This window comes from Meriones unguiculatus, chromosome 1 (assembly GCF_030254825.1).
Source record: "Meriones unguiculatus strain TT.TT164.6M chromosome 1, Bangor_MerUng_6.1, whole genome shotgun sequence".
Classification (NCBI taxonomy): Eukaryota; Metazoa; Chordata; class Mammalia; order Rodentia; family Muridae; genus Meriones; species Meriones unguiculatus.
In genome coordinates, this window is record NC_083349.1 from 26,739,093 (window position 1) to 26,753,340 (window position 14,248).

The 14,248-nt window shown below is 39.1% G+C and overlaps 1 protein-coding gene across 5 annotated transcripts in view; it reads right to left on the minus strand.

Annotated features, from left to right (window-relative positions):
• Positions 1–14,248, minus strand: part of LOC132654765 (solute carrier family 22 member 19-like) — an 89,600-nt gene that overhangs the window by 15,890 nt on the left and 59,462 nt on the right. For all 5 annotated transcript variants that reach the window (XM_060386040.1, XM_060386048.1, XM_060386036.1 and 2 more), the window contains 3 exons: positions 12,356–12,471; positions 10,979–11,193; positions 7,650–7,758 (listed from right to left, as the gene is read on the minus strand). In XM_060386040.1, coding sequence (XP_060242023.1) covers positions 7,650–7,758; positions 10,979–11,193; positions 12,356–12,471 — 440 coding nt within the window. The remainder of the gene's footprint in view (positions 1–7,649; positions 7,759–10,978; positions 11,194–12,355; positions 12,472–14,248) is intronic.

The following is a 14,248-nucleotide window of genomic DNA, read 5'->3' on the forward strand; positions in this document are numbered from 1 at the left end:
AACAGACAGTGTCTTCAACAAATGGTCTAACTGGATGTCTACATGTAGAAAAATACAAATAGACCCATACTTATCACTCTGCACAAAACTAAAATTCATGTGGATCAAAGAACTCAACATAAAACCAGACACACTAAATCTGTTAGAAAAAAAGGGGGAAGAGCCTTGAACTCATTGGCACAGGAGACAACTTCCTGAACAGAACACCAACGGCACAGGTTCTAAGATAAATAATCAATAAATGGGATCTCATGAAACTGAAAAGCTTCTGTAAAGAAAAGGACACTGCCTCAGAACAAAATGACAGCATACAGACGGGGAAAGAATCTTCACCAAAGCTATTTTCAAAATTGATGGAGAGATAAGGGAATTTCAAGACAAACACAAATTAGGGTGATTCATGACAACTAAGCCATCACTGCAGAAAGTTCTTTGTGGAATGATTTGCAAAGGGGAAGATAAAAGATAGTCTTCTTGTAAATACACGTAAGCATATAATTTATCAAAACCACAGACAAACTATATTTCATAAAGAAACAACCATGTCTATCATAGCAACTCAGCAAACCCTCTAAAGTCATACTGTAGGAAGAAAAGAAATATCAATTGTTTGGAGCCAGTCCAGTCCACACCTTTTACAGAGGCTCTGTGGAAGGACCAAGCCAATGCTAGCTCTGTGATCTTGTCAATGGGCATAGTTGGCAACTTCCTGTCTGGAGCTGGGTCTTATGAGTCCCAAGGCTGCTATGTGACCGGTCTGTGAAATATTGGAATCTTGTTGCACAACATTTCTTGATTAGTTTCCTGCTAATCATCCCATTTTGTGACAGCTTCCTGCTGACTCTGTTCCATTTCTTCTCTGCAAACAGTATATAAGATGCTCAACTACTCAGTAAACTTGCTGCCATGAATCATCAATTTTTTCAGACTTCTGGATCTAAGATTTCTGTCTGGAATGGGCCAAGCAGACAAAGTTATGGCAAGGAAGTTAGCTTTCTGAAGGCAGCCCACTATATTTGCATGGCTTCGATGAGTTTGCTCTTGTAAGGCATGCACCCCAGGAATTTTGTCTCCTGATTGCTTCATGCTGTTGATAGGCCTTTCCATGCTTGCCATTACCATATCCCTCATGTATATGTCATGGTGTGGAGAGACCCTCACTACCTATTGTTTCCCAGGCATTTAACCACTTTGTGGGGCAAATTTCCTGCAGATCAATATGAAGATGTACTTTTATGAAATAATACTGTTTAGAGGAATTGATGATTTTATAATTCCTAATAATGATTTTATAGAATCCATCATTTGAATCAAGCAAATTTAACCTTCTTGTAGAATATCAAAAACTGCTAAGAGTTCTGTGAACTTTCATATGCCACAGGCCACTTAAATTTCATTAGGGAGAGAACAGATTTGAAGCAAATTTAAAATCTAGAAAAATATTTAATCTAGGTACAAAGATGAGACCACACGCCTTGGTATGTCCCAAGGATATGGAAAATTATAAACTAGGAATAGATGGTTTTATTATGAATATAAAAGAAAAAAATGATAATTATTTGTACAAGACTTCAAAAATAAAACATAAAATAGATGACCTCTTTATTGGTAAAAATCCTTGTTAATCTGTAACACAAAAACTATTGCTTTGAACTTATAATGATCTTGTGGAATGAGAGACTGATAAAAATATTACTTTCTAACTTAATTTTTTAGTTTATTTATTTATTTTTTTTCATTTTTACAGTTTATTCACTTTGTATCCCAACTGCAGCACACGCCCTCATTCCATCCTAACCCCACCCTCCCTCCATATTCTCCTCCCATGCCCTTCCCCAAGTCCACTGATAGGGGAGGTCTTCCTCCCCTTCTATCAGGCACTATCCTATCAGGTCTCATCAGGACCTGATGCATTGTCTTTCTCTGTGGCTTGGTATGGCTGCACACCTCTTAGAAGATGGTGATCAAAGAGCCAGCCACTGAGTTCATGTCAAAGACAACTCCTGCTCCCCTTACTAGAGTACCCACTTGCAGGCTGAGCTTCCATGGGCTACATTTGAGCAAGGGGTCTCAGTTATCTCCACACATGGTCCTTAGTTGGATTATCATTCTTTGCAAAGATCCCTGGACCAAGATTTATTGGTTCTGTTGGTTTCCTGTGTCCTCCATGTCTTTCTATCTCCCTCTTCTTTCATAAGATTTCCTGTACTCTGCCCAAAGTTTGGCTATGAGTCTCAGCATCTTCTGATACCCTGCTGAGTCGGGTCTTTCAGAGGCCCTCTGTGGTAGGCGCCTGTCCTGTTCCCTGTCTTCTCCTGCTTTTGATTTCTATCCTGTTTGCTTTCTGAGTGAAGATTGAGCAAATTCCCTAGGGTCCTCCTTCTTGTTCCCCTTCTTTAGGAATATAGATTTTAGCATATTTATCCAATATTATAAGACTGACATCCACTTATAAGTTAAGTATATACCATTTGTGTCTTTCTGCTTCTGGGTTGCCTCATTCAAGATGATCTTTCCTAGTTTCCACCATTTGCCTGCAAATTTACAATTTTCTTGTTTTTAATTGCTGAGTAGTATTCCACTGTGTAAATATACCACAATTTCTGTATCCATTCCTCATTTGAGGCACATCTGGGTTGTATTAAGATTCTGGTTATTGTGAGTAAAGCTGCTATAAACATGGTTGTACAAATGTCCCTGTATACTTGTGTATATTTGGATATATGCCTAGGAGTGGTATGGCTGGATCTTGAGGTAGCACTATTCCTAATTGTTTGAGAAAGCATCAGAGTAATTTCCAAAATTGTTATACAAGTTTACATTCCCACCTTTCTCCACATCCTCTCCAGCAAGTGTTGTCACTTGAGTTTTTTATCTTAGTCACTCTGATGGGTGTAAGGTGAAATCTCATGGTCATTTTTATTTGCATCTCCCTGATGACTAAGGACGTAGAGCATTTTTTTAATGAATCTCTGCTGTTGTATATTCCTCTACAGAGAATTCTCTTTTAGCTCTGTATCCCATTTTTAATTGGATTACTTGTTTTGTTGCTGTTCAACTTTTTGAGTTCTTTATATATTCTGGGTATTAGCCCACTCTCAGATATAGGTTTGGTGAAGATCCTTTCCCAGTCTGAAGGCTGTTGTTTTAGTCTGACAACAGTGTCCTTTTCTTTACAGAAGCTTTTCAGTTTCATGAGGTCCCATTTATTGATTATTGATCTTAGAGTCTGTGCTGTTTGTGTTCTGTTAAAGGAAGTACTAGTGAGTTCAAGGTTCTTCCTTTCTTTTTCTTCTAACTGATTTAGTGTGTCTGGTTTTATGTTGAGGTCTTTGATCCACTTGGACTTTAGTTTTTGTGCAGGATGATAAATATGGATCTATTTGCATTTTTCTACATGTATACATCCAGTTAGACAGGCACCATTTATTAAAAGTGTTATCTTTTTCTGTTGTATGGTTCTAGCTTCTTTGTCAAAAGTCAAGTATCTGTAGGTGTGTGGGTTTCTTTTTTGGGACTTCTATTTGATTCCATTGATTGTACAGCCTGTTTCTCTGCCAGGACCATGCAGTTCATATTACTGATGCTCTGTAGTACAGCTTGAGATCAGAGATGGAGATACCTTCAGAATCTTTTTTATTGACATTTGAACTTCTAATGAATGCATGGAGCTAAGAAATATTTTAAAAGTGAGATAACCCAGAACCAGAAAGACACACATGCTATATACTCACTCATAAGAGGTTATTATTCATTCAATATAGGATAAACATACTAAAATCTATCCTCCTCAAGAAGCTAAATGACAAGGAAGCCTCCAGGGAATATGCTCAATCCTCATTCAGAAGGGGAAATGCGATAGACATAGAAGCAGTAGAAGACCGGGAACAGGACAGGAGCCTACCACAGAGGGCCTCTGAAAGAGTCTACTGATTGAAGTATCAAAGCAGAGACTGAGACTCATAGTCAACTTTGGGCAGAATGCATGCAATTTTATGAAAAGTGGGGAGACAGAAAGACCTGGAGGAGACAGGAGCTCCAAAAGTAGACAAGCAGAGGCAAAAAACTGAGCCCTGGGGGCTTAGTAGAGACTGATAACTCTAACCAAGGACCATTTATTAAGAGAACCTAAAATTCCTTCTAAGTTTTTATAGATTCAGTTTTCAAATGGGTTCCCTAATAAGAGGAGCAGTATCAGGCTCTCTGATCACCTCACACTGGGGGATGCAGCCTTGCCAGGCCACAGAGGAAGACAATGCAGCCAGTCCTGATGAGACCTGATAGGCTAGGGTCACATGGAAAGGGAGGAGGACCTCCCCATCTTTGGACTGGTTGAGGTGCTTGGGAGGAGAAAAGGAATGGAGGGTACCATTGAGAGGAGACAAGAGAGGGGACCATAGGAGGGATACAATGTGAATAAATTGTAAATAATAATAATAATAATAATAATAATAATTCCAAAATATGGAAAGCAAAACCACCTGACAAGCAAAAAATATAAGCAAGCATGTGTAAATTCAACCCAAAACTAATAAGAAATAAAAGACACCATTAATATGAGAAACAATTAATCAAGGAAATATAACAATTTTAAATAAGCTTTTACACCACAAATATTGCAGCTTGGATTTCCTAAAATGAACATAAAATGACGAAAGATCATATTGGTTCTGAAGCAATAGTGGTAGGTTTTTAAAAAAAATTATTATTATTCAGTTTATTTACTTCACATCTCTCCTCTCCTTCTCTTCTTCCCCTCCTTCCCCCTTCCTTTTTTCTTTTCCCCCAGAAAAGAGGAGCCCCTTCCCCTCACCCTCACCTTCAACCTTGGCCAGCACATCAAGTCACACCAGGACTGAGCATATCCTCATCACCTGAGGCCAGGCAAGGCAGCCCTGCTAGGGAAAAGCAATCCAAAAGCAGGCAATAGGGTCTATGTTAGAAAAAATCTTCTACCCCCATTCACCAGGTACAACATATGAACACCAAGTTGCCCTTCAGCCAGCCAAATATGTGCAAGGGGCCTTGGTCCAGACCAAGTATGCTCCTTAGATGATATCTCAGTCTCTGTAAGCTTGAGCCTCCCAAAGGACAGTCAGGATAGACTCCTGAATGCAAGCATAGCAGAGCATCATTAATAGTGTCAGGAGCTGGCTCTCTAGTGTGAGGGCGGGGAGTCTCAGGTTGGGCCAATTATTGTTTGGACATTCCATCAATCTTTTTTCCTACTTAATCTCTGCACTTCTTTTAGTCACGGTAATGTTTGGATCACAGGTTTTGTTCCCCCTCCTTCCACTAGTCCTACCTGGCCAGGAGGTAGTCACAGTCACTTCAGTCTTCATGGCATCCCCCCTTTCCTACCACCTCTTTAGGAGTCTCAGCTAGAGTCAGACCCATATCTCCCCAGGAACCTACCCTATCCCAGAGCTCCACCTTGACAAAGAAACTTTTCCCCCTCAGTCAAGAAACAGTCTTGAACTCATTGGCACAGGTGACAACTTCCTGAACAGAACACCAACAGCACAGGCTCTAATATAAACAATCAATAAATGGAACCACAATAAACTGAAAAGCTTCTATGTAGCAAAGGAAACTATCAGTAGAACTATACAGCAGTGTACACATTGGGAAATGATCTTCACCAATCCTACATCTGACAAAGGGCTAATATCAAAAAAATATAAAAAAGTCAAGGATTTAAAAACCAACAAAACTAATAATCCAATTTAAAAATGAAGTACAAATCTAAAGAGAGTTCTCAACAGAGGAAAATTAAATGACAGAGAAACACTTAAAGAAATGCTCAACATCATTAGTCATCAGAGCAATGCAAATCAAAATGACCCTGAGATTCCACCTTACACCCATCAGAATGGCTAAGATAAAAAACTCAAAGGATGACACATGCTGGAGAGGTTGTGGAGAAAGGGGAACCCTCCTCCATGGCTGGTTGGAATGTAAACTTGTACAACTACTTTGGAAATCAATCTGACACTTTCTCCAAAAATTAGGAATAGTGATACCCCAAGTTCCAGCTATACCACTCCTGAGCATATATCCAAAATGTGCTCAAGTACACAACAAGGATATTTGCTCAACCATGTTTGTAGCAGCTTTATTCGTAATAGCCAGAACCTGGAAACAACCCAGATGCCCCTCAACTGAGGAATGCATATAGAAGTTCTGGTACATCTACACAATGGAATGCTACTCAGCTATTAAAAACAGGAAATCATGAAGCTTGCAGGCAAATGGTGTGATCTGCAAAAGATCACCCTGAGTGAGGTATCCCAGAAGCAGAAAGACACGGTATATACTCACTCATAAATGGATATTAGACCTATAATATAGGATAAACATAGTAAAGTCTATAGTCCTAAAGAAGTGAACCAAGAAGGAGCACCCTAGGGAAGAGGCTTAATCTTCATTCAGAAGGGCAAATAGGATAGACATCAGAAGTAGGAGAAGACAGGGAACATGATAGGAGCCTTCCATAGGAGGCTTCTGAAAGACTCTACCAATTGGGGTATCAAAGTAGCAGCTAAGACTCATAGCCAAACTTTGGACAGAATGCAGGGAGTCTTATAAAAGAATGGGGTAAAGGACCTAGAAGGAGCAGGAGCTCTACAGGCGACTAACAGAGCCGAAATATCTGGGCCCAGGGGGACCTGCAGACAGTGATACTGCAACAGAGGACCATGCATGGAGAGTACCTAGATGCCCTGCTCAGATGCAGCCCATAGTCAGCTCACTCTCCAAGAAGGTTCACTAGTAAGCGGAGCAGGAGCTGTCTGTGACATGGACTCAGTGGCCATATCTTTGATCACCTCCCTCTGGGGAGGTGGTCTAGCTAGGCTGCAGAGAAAGAGGATCCAGACAATCCTAAAGAGACCTGATAGGCTAAGGTTAGATAGAAGAGGAGGATGACCTCCCCTATCAGTGGTGTATGGGAGGGCCATAGGGGAAGAAGAGGGAGGGAAGTTGGGACCTGGAGGAGATGAGAGAGGAGGCCACGTCTGGAATACAAAGTGAATAAATTGTAATAAATATTAATAATAAAGAAAAATTTAAACAATTGAAAGAGGGTATTATACACCATCATGAAATAAGAAATGTGACAACTGGCAAGAAAAAATGGCTATTGGAATAGGGAATAAAGTATCAAAAAGGCAGATTAAAAAAGGGAAAAACATTTTTAAAATGTTATAATATAACCCATTACTTGTTTGTACTTTAAGACCTGCACATGTGCGTACACACACACACACACACACACACACACACACACACACAAATACATGTGTGCACACAAATATATGAGGGCTGAGTGAAACCAGCTGTGAAGAAGGAATTTAGGAGGAATGGGAAATGAATAGGAATGACAGAGGGTCAATACACTGTAAACTTCCTAAAAACAGAAGTGAATGTTATAAAAACATAATTAAAAATTAAAAGAAGTTGTATTTCTCATTTCATTTATGTTTTGAGTGATCCCACATATTTCTATTAGATGCTTATTAGTGTTGTACAGCTGTTTCGAATAAATGTATCTTGCAAAATGCAAACTTCCAATAACTTTGGCCATAGTTGTCATCACTGCAGTTGGTTGCTGTTGATAACTATGCAGGTGTTTCCATCAAGGCATGTACCTGATCACAGTGGGAAGAAGCTCATTTGAATGCAGATTAAAACTGCTCATAGCCACAATTGAAGTTGCTGCCACCAGTGTTATCAAAATCGATTTCAGGGTTTGCATTTCTGTGGGGAGGAAGATCAGGGACAGTGGTCACATTGAGGTGAATGAATTTACTTTCCATTTCATAAGTGGAAAATATAGAGTGGAGAACCTGCACAGTTAAAAGTCCTTGATGACTAATAATTTAAAGAAGGTGACCTATCAGCACGTCTGGTTTATAAAGAATCAACACTTCTGATCTACTGCATTTACACACCTAGCATCTTTTTATTAAATTTTTATTTTTATATTAATTGCAGTTTTTCGCTTTGTATCCCAGCTGTAGCCCCTCCTTCTTTCCCTCCCAATCTCACCCTCCCTCGCTCATCTCCTCCTATGCCCTTCTCCAAGTCCACTGATAGGGGAGGTTCTCCTCCAATTCCATCTGACCATAGCTTATCAGGTCTCATCAGAACTGGCTGCAATGACTTCCTCTGTGGTCTGACAAGGCTGCTCCCCCATCAGTGGCAGGAGGTCAAAGAGCTAGCCACTGAGTTCATGTCAGAGACAGTCCCAGTTCCCCTTACTAGGAGAACCACTTGGATACTGAGCTGCCATGGGCTACCTCTGAGCAGGGTTTCTAGGTTATATCCATGAATGGTCCTCGGTTGGAGTATCAATAGAAGAAAAGACCCCTGTGCTCAGATATTTTGGTTCTGTTGCTATCCTTGTGGAGCTCCTGTCTTCTCCAGGTCTTACTATCTCCCTCTTCTTTCATGAGTTTCTCTGCACTCTGCCCAAAGTTTGTTTATGAGTCTCAGTATTTGCTTTGATACACCGTGGGATAGAGTCTTTCAGAGGCCCTCTGTGGTAGGCTCTTTTTTTTTCCACTTCATTTTTATTTTTATTAATTACACTTTATTCACTTTGTATCCTCCCATAAGCCCCTCCCTCCTCCCCTGGCAATCCCATCCTCCCACCACCTTCTTCATACATGCCCCTCCCCAAGTCCACTGATAGGGGAGATCCTTTCCTTCCTTCTGATTTTAGTCTATCAGATCTCATCAGGAGTGGCTTCATTGTCATCTTCCACTTATAACTGAGCATGTAGCAGGTGTGTCTTTCTGCTTCTGGGATACCTCACTCAGGATGATCTTTTCAAGTTCCTACCATTCGCCTGCAATTTTCATGATTTCCTTGTTATTAATTGCTCAGTAGCATTCCATTGTGGAAATGTATCCATTCCACCTTAGAGGTGTACCTGAGTTGTTTCCAGGTTCTGGCTATTACAAATAAAGTTGCTACAAACATGGTTGTGCAAATGTCCTTGTTGTATACCTAAAGTATTTTGGATATATGCCTAGGAGTGGTATAGCTGGATCTTAAGGAAGTGCTATTCCTAATTGTCTGAGACAGAATCAGATTGATTTCCAAAGTGGTTGTACAAGTTTACAATCCCACCAGCAATGGAGGAGGTTCCCCTTTCTCCACATCCGCTCCCAAATGCATTCACTTGAGTTTTTGATCTTAGCCATTCTGATGAGTGTAAGGTGAAATCTCAGGGTCACTTTGATTTGCATCTCCCTGATGACTAAGGATGTAGAGTATTTGTTTAGATGTATCTCTGCTCTTCTATATTCCTCTAGATAGAATTCTCTGTTTAGCTCTGTATCCCATTTTTAATTGGAATGCTTGATTTGTTGCTGTTTAACTTCTTGTGTTCTTTATAAATACTGGATATTAGGCCTCTGTCAGATAAAGGTTTTGTGAAGATCCTTTCCCAGTCTGAAGGCTGGTGTTTTGTTCTTGCAACAGTGTCCTTTGCTTTACAGAACCTTTTCTGTTTAATAAGGTCCCATTTATTGATTGTTGATCTTAGAGCCTGTACTTTTGGTGTTTTGTTCAGGAAGATGTGTCCTTTGCCTGTGAGATCTGGGCTCTTCCCCATTTTTTCTTCTAACTGATTAATGTTTCTGGTTTTATCACACCTAGCATCTCCTGATATCACTTCAGAAGTATAGAACTTGCTGAGTCTAAGAGGCATTCACTGACTTTCATCTTTTCTACTCAATATCTCATTATCCTTCACAAAGTATGTCAGACTATCATTGGGGAAATTACTGAGGAATGCATACTCATTTGAATATTCAGCAGTAATGTGACATGACTAAGAAAGAGGCAGGGTGACAATGACCAGAGTATATTGTTTACCTGCATGAAATTGTCAAAAACAAAAGCTAATAATATGAAAACATAGTATGTTGTAAAATATAAGCCATATTTCTCTTGGTGCTTGTATTTTCAGTGGCTCCAAATACTCCCATGAGATGTTTATAAATGTTCTATGTGCAATATGACTGATGAGTATCATGGAAAGAGAGAAGTCATCAAGCTTAGGATTGGCTTGATTTGCTATAGTTTATCAAGACTAAAGAATAAAGACTTTTAGGACTTCATTGCCCTTTTTATAGAGCCATTTTCTGCTCTGTGAGGGAAGTCTCATGAGTGCTTCAAACACTAGAAGGTGATTTAAGAAAAGGCAGAAAAATAATCATTGCTGCTGACATTCAAGAGTTGTGGAGATTTTAAAACATACCACAGTCCTGGGTTTCAGAAAAGCTTGGGGGACTGCCCTGGAACTCTTTTCCATGTACACATCCACTTCACTCCACAAAGTTAAGTCTGGTGGTCCCCATGCCTAGGCCACAACTACTTCCTTTCATTTAGTTTGTACTTCAACACAAGCGATCTTTATTATGTTGATACAACTCTTGGGACCAAGGTTGTACTTGTAGTCATATCTATATTCATAGAGTTTGGGAAATACCTCATCACCAAAATTGAAGCAACAAGAGTCAGTGGAACAGAGAAAGTGACAACATGTTTTGGTCATTTTGGATCAGCTAAAACCTACATGACAGCTATGAAAATGTTATTGAGAGGCAACGAGGGAGGAGGGGGTACTCCAGAAGGCTTAGAGAGAGGACAAGGCAGGGAGACATGATGTAATTACACTCTAATTGAAATATAATTGAACAATGAGTGAATGATTTATTACTTACCTACAGAAACTCGAGGATAAATGGTATAATGTTCCAGATACTTCTCAAATACGCTAGACTTTCACATATTTAAACCAAACTTACTGACTTTAGGCTCTTCTTTCAGCATGTGAGTGAAATAATATTCCCTAAATGTCTGTTTACAGAAAATTCTCTGCATATAGTTTCTCTCATAAGTAGAACCTGACAAATACTGAGTGAAGGGAGTATTTTTTCCCTCTCACTCTAAGCTCTTCCTTACCTTGAGGCACATACACTGTGCCCAGAATGAAGATTCCAAGCAGGAAACAAATAACTAATTGACTTATTCTTCGGCCAAAGTGATTCAGGAAAAATAGTCCAACAACACTGGCTGGGATTGACACTGCACCACTGAGACATACGATTAGGAAGGTATTACTTGTCAGGTGGTGGAGGTGGACATTGAAGCCAACAAGAGGTATCACTGATATGAATCTGTAAGAAACAAAGAGAGTCACATTATATTACTTAAAATTCATGTCTACAAGACAGATATGGTTATCCAAAAAAGACAGTTTTGATGTTAAACTATAAAAGTATATCTGTATTTTGGAATATTTATATCAGTGAATTTAATAATCATAAAATCATCATAATATACTGACACACATATTAATAATGTTGGATTTTTAAGATGAGATAGAGGATTTGTGGAATTCTTGAGAAATCAAATCAGCTTTTAGAGTATTCTTTCTTTTCTTCTTTATTTTTTTCACTAAGTTAATCTTAGTGAGGTTTATAATACTTTCTTAAAATTTAGAAATAGTTTATCAATTATTTGATATTTACATACAGTTTTTTTATGATATTCTTCCCCAATTCATCCTCTTTCTTCCTTCCTGGCCCCCACACATCTTTACCCACCCAAGCTTCATGGCCCTTTTTTTTTTAATTAAAAATACACTTTTCTTCAAACAACATATTTTGATTATGGTTCTCACAACTCCTCTTAGTTTTTAGACACCTTTCCTCCTATCTACATCCACACCTCTTTTCTGTCATTAGAAAAAGAACAGGCATCTAAGGAATAATAATAAAGTTAAGCAAGATAAAACAAAACCAAATCAAAATAGGACCAAAAACAAACCTGAACAAACAAACAAAGAGGCAATGTGGAAAGTACAAGAAACACATGTAGAGGCAGTGACACACATGGTTGTAAACAGAAGATTTCCATAAAAATACAAAACCAGAAGTCATAATGTATATGAAAGGAACTGTAAGATTTTTAAAAAAGTTATGGCACAACATTGTAAGACAAAGAACCTCCAAAGATGCCATTGAGTTCATTTTTAATTGGCCATCTAAAGTTGGGAATGGGTCCATCCCTTAGAAGTGTTTTTTTTTCCCTTGTGAGCCTCCCTTGAAAAAATTAACTTTTCATTGGCAAGGAGACTGGGACCTCCTGCAGCCCTAAATGGGCATAGTCCATGTAAGGGTTATTTTATAACCTTGCCTTTGTATCTATTCATATATATATACATATATATGAATTATATGTTATATATACATTATATATATGTATTATATATATAATCAAAATTTTATCTCCATCGAAATGGAAACAGACAAATACAGAAAACCGTGTGAAGTTTACCTCAAAAGGGACAGCAGAAACACACGCCTTCTCAAGTTGGGTGTGCAGAACAAGTCACACAGAGAAGGTTTGTTTTGTGCAACCTCTAATTCTTTCTTCATGGTGGTTCTCACAACCTTTATCAATAGAATAAAAAACAGTTTAATTCTCACAAAATGATGAGCATCTTGGTGCATACTAGGTGCTCAAAGAATACCAGATCATTAATTATTAGTCCTTTGTAGAGAAATACACAGCCATCAAGGAACCTATGTTATTTCTAGAGAGGACATTTTAAACAGTAGATGTCTACAGAACATGGACTGCAAGTAAATGGTAACTACAATTCTTGTCCAAATCTCTAGTCATACTAGAATGAATTTAAATAATATGGCAACTTAGTATGGTTGTCTATGTGAGTTCACATGTATGTGCATGCTTCTCTGTGTGTGTTTGTGTGTGTTCATTTGTTTTGGTCTCATCCTTCTTTTAATCAGCTTCCTATGATTATAAAATGTTTCCAGTGGTAGAAAAATAGACTAAAAAAGTGAATTTATTCCAAGGTCTCTCTCTCTTTATGTGTGTGTGTGTCTTACTATTTGAATGAAAACATAGCATATTGTTGAGATGTTGATTTTTTTTTTTTTTTGGTTTCTGGTATGTTTCAGAGGCTGAAGTGCTCTTGGGAGATAAAGCTTACCTTTCTTTAATACTTAATGGTGTTTGGTATTGGAAAATGATTGCTACCCTTTGATGATGGATATGCTTCTCAGTCCCCATGATTTGACAAGTCTCTATCACAAACCCCTCTCTCAGTATTGCCAGGCAAGTTCACTATGCTTAACTGAATGTTGAGAATCCATCAGCCTAGAATATTTTTATTCCATTTTGTTGTTTCTGTCGTAAATCTTTGTCAGAGCAATGCAAAAGTAGCCAACAGAATTGGTACTATAAGTCTTGTTGTTGTTCTGATAAAGCTAACCAAGTTGTGGTTTGTTAGTAGAACTCGGAGGAGTTTTCAGAATCAGTACAGAGAGAATAGAATTGTCTTTGTGGAAATTCAGTATACTGAAATACTGATACAAATCTGAACAGTGAGGATCTTCTCCATGAGATTTCACATGAAAAAGAGCACTTCATTAGGAATTGGAATGAAGGACATTCATTAATTTTTCCTTGTTGAGAAACAACAACAAATTCTAGCAGCAACCTGATCATATTCTGAAAATTTGAGTGAGGCTAAAGTCAAAGAAGTGGGGGAGATTTCCAAGATGGTGGCAGTTATTGCATACTGTCTTTGAGAAGCAGAAGGTGAGAGACCGCGGGTTATGGTAAGCAGCCTAGCAACAGTTTCCAAAATACTGATATAGGTGCTTCACCCACAGGGGAGGAGAAATGTCCGGTGCAACAAATGGCTCCCTGACACAGTTTGAGTTTGGATGTTTACTGCCTAGCCAAGTTCTGGTTTCAGGTCTCAAGTGCCTGCACAACATTTCCTGCCTACAGGTTACAGGTACACTTCAGTAACCAGACGTTGGATCACTTCTGTTCCCTAGCCAAGTTACCAAAGCCAGCATCCCAAGACCAATTCATAGGACCCAAGGGCCAAGCCCAGCCCAAGCCTTGTTGCAAGCCTTGTTGTAGAAACCACACAATGCTTTCTGCCTTCCTGGGGCCTTCAGGTCCAGAGACACTTTGTTGCATGAACCAGACCTAGGATCACTCCCACTTTCACAAGGGCAGTGTCTGGACTGGAGGCAGCGCTCCAACCCCAATCTACTATTCTTCTGGTCCCAGTGTAGAGGCCAGATTGACAATATTGGGTCCTAGGTCCAAGATGGCAGAGTCAAGCCAACTCTGAGTGCCAGGAGTTCAGAGCCTGCTTGGGCCAGCAAGCAGCTGTGCAGCTGAATA